At 40.5% G+C, this 2,505-nt stretch overlaps 1 protein-coding gene across 1 annotated transcript in view; it reads right to left on the bottom strand.

Moving 5' to 3' along the window:
* bms1 (BMS1 ribosome biogenesis factor) overlaps positions 1-2,505 on the bottom strand; it is a 54,469-nt gene that overhangs the window by 26,793 nt on the left and 25,171 nt on the right. The window contains exon 11 of the mRNA XM_037690722.1: positions 1,427-1,528. Within this exon, the coding sequence (XP_037546650.1) occupies positions 1,427-1,528 (102 nt within the window). The remainder of the gene's footprint in view (positions 1-1,426; positions 1,529-2,505) is intronic.

The following is a 2,505-nucleotide window of genomic DNA, read 5'->3' as shown; positions in this document are numbered from 1 at the left end:
ATCTGTAAATCTTTCACGTATCTGTAAATCTTCCACGTATCTGTAAACCTTCCACGTATCTGTAAATCTTTCACGTATCGGTAAATCTTTTATGTATCAGTAAATCTTTTGCGTATCGTAAATCTTTTGCGTATCTGTAAATCTTTTGTGTATCTGTAAATCTTTCACATATCTGTAAATCTTCCACTTATCGGTAAATCTTTTACGTATCAGTAAATCTTTCTGAACAGCTGATTGGACTTAGTTTTCTGTCAGTCATTGTTTGTGGAAGAAGGAAGATTTTCTTTGCTCAGGGAAACGTGTTTCCAGTTGTGCACATGACAAACACGTTGAATCCTTCCTGAAACTCCCTGAAGACCTCAGCCAGATTCGACAAAGACCGTCCTCATCATGGAGAGTGAGGTGGGCCTTAAACAAGCCATGGGCATTGAAATTAGGGCCACTCAAGTGTCAACAGGGATATTTTTCTGCTGTCAGGTAGTGACATCTTTACCAGTGCTTTCTCTGTGTGGACCTTGTCCTGATGATGATGCACAAGCTGTACCTGCTAGCAGTGTGTTAGGATTGCTATAGCTAGCAGCACAGCTTCATAATTTCATAATGAGGAAGAGTCTAAAACATTTAAGATCATTAACCTCTTGAAAGAGCAGCTGGACAGCAAAAACTGTGCTAGTAGTAAAGTGGAATAAAAAAATGACTCTTTGACTACAGAGCTGAAAATGTGAGAGGGTATATTGGCAGAGCAATAGGTTTTCTGTGGGCTCCTCAGATCCAGACCGGGTCATGGCCATCAGTCTTCAGACCGAAACCCCAATAAAAACGTCTCCAGTGTAATCAAGAAGTCACCAAACAGCTGAGACAATTAAAACAAAGTGGTAGACAGTATGTCGAGACACATGAAAACTGGGATTAAAAATCAGTTATTGGCCCAAATTCTGATTTCTGAGCTCTACCCAAGTTATAACAATAATATTGTGGGAAAAATGAATATTGTTTCCTTTGCACTGAGCTGTGAAAACACTGAATCTTTGAGCTTATTCTGACTATTTATCATGCCTGCAAATGAATGACAAGATTTCTGCAAGAAATGTCAGCAGAATAAAACAGAGATATTCAGTTTATTCCAAATAGTACTAATACACAGTAAAATCTGAGAAGAAGAAAAAAAAGCAGGTAAATTAGCAGTGGTTCCTTATTTACTTGTTCCAGGGCTGTACATTTACGGTGCTGAGACTAAAGTGAGAGATTTGTCAAACTGAATATCAGAACTCGTTACATGAAAGTCAGTTGTTTTTTTTTTGTCTCTCTTGTTAGAACTAATGTCAGGCTGCGAAATCCTCTGCACTACAACACCACATGTCTCACTGAATCTAAAGCTCATGAGTAAAGTCCTACGTGCGTGTGTGAAGTCAGATACTGCACGTACCTGAACCATAAACCAGTTTCCTCAGATTTGGAGCAGCTTCTTGTTGCCGTAGAAAAGTGTCAGCTGCTTTCTGCTGTAGTCCTTCCTTCCACCTGAGAGTTCCTGTGGACAAAACCAAGAAGCGTTGTACAGCATGCTCAAGAATTTTTTAAGTAGGAGGCTAACAGCTCATAGTAGTAGTTTATTTTATTCATTTGTTTAAATGGAATAACAATAGTCAGGGTTTGCTCAGGCTATATGTGATTTTTAATATGTATATAATTGTCTTTTTTTTTAACAAATGTCAAGCTCGTATAGTGGGACTACTTCACCAAGGTTCTTGGAGAAGTAAAATTAATGTTACATTTATCCTGATGCATGCTCAATAATCCAGGGAGAAAAATAAAAAAAAGTTAAATCTGGTCCTCTGGACATTCAAAAAAACAAAACAAAGCAAATCAACAAAAAAAATGTAGAAACGTTTCGTCTCTCATCCGAGAGACTTCCTCAGTCTGAGGTGCTGTATTCAGCTCAGTCTCTTAAATAGCACCGTCTCAGAGTGGATCAACCAGTTTTGCTGCCGACAACCAAAACCAGCTGATCACTTGCTCAAGAAGGACCATCAGCCTAACAATGGATCATTAGCACACTGATGGCTGTTTACTGCTCACAGAGGGCTGAGTGATACTAGCAATCACAGCATTGTAAGAGGGGGACAGTTAAACCCGGAGGCCTCCACCCCTGTTTAACGATGGACGATTTCTCTTCACAAAGATGGCCTCCTTTACTCCTCTCTCAAACCATCGTTCCTCTCTATCCAGGATGTGAACATCTTCATCCCTGAAAGAGTGACCGCTGGCCTGGAGATGAGTGTAGACCGCAGAGTCCTGGCCTGATGATGTTGATCTTCTGTGCTGGGCCATCCTTTTGGCCAGTGGCTGTTTAGTTTCCCCGATGTAAGACTGATCACAGCCCTCCTGACACTGAACAGCATACACAACATTGCTCTGTTTTTGCCGGGGGACTGGATCTTTGGGATGAACCAGTCTTTGCCGTAATGTATTTTGGGGTTTAAAAGCCACTGGGACGTTATGTTTAGA

The sequence above is a fragment of the Nematolebias whitei genome, chromosome 17 (assembly GCF_014905685.2).
Source record: "Nematolebias whitei isolate Nwh7 chromosome 17, NemWhi1, whole genome shotgun sequence".
NCBI lineage: Eukaryota > Metazoa > Chordata > Actinopteri > Cyprinodontiformes > Rivulidae > Nematolebias > Nematolebias whitei.
The sequence above is the reverse complement of the archived record's forward strand: the minus strand, read 5'-3'. Positions and strand labels throughout refer to the sequence as shown.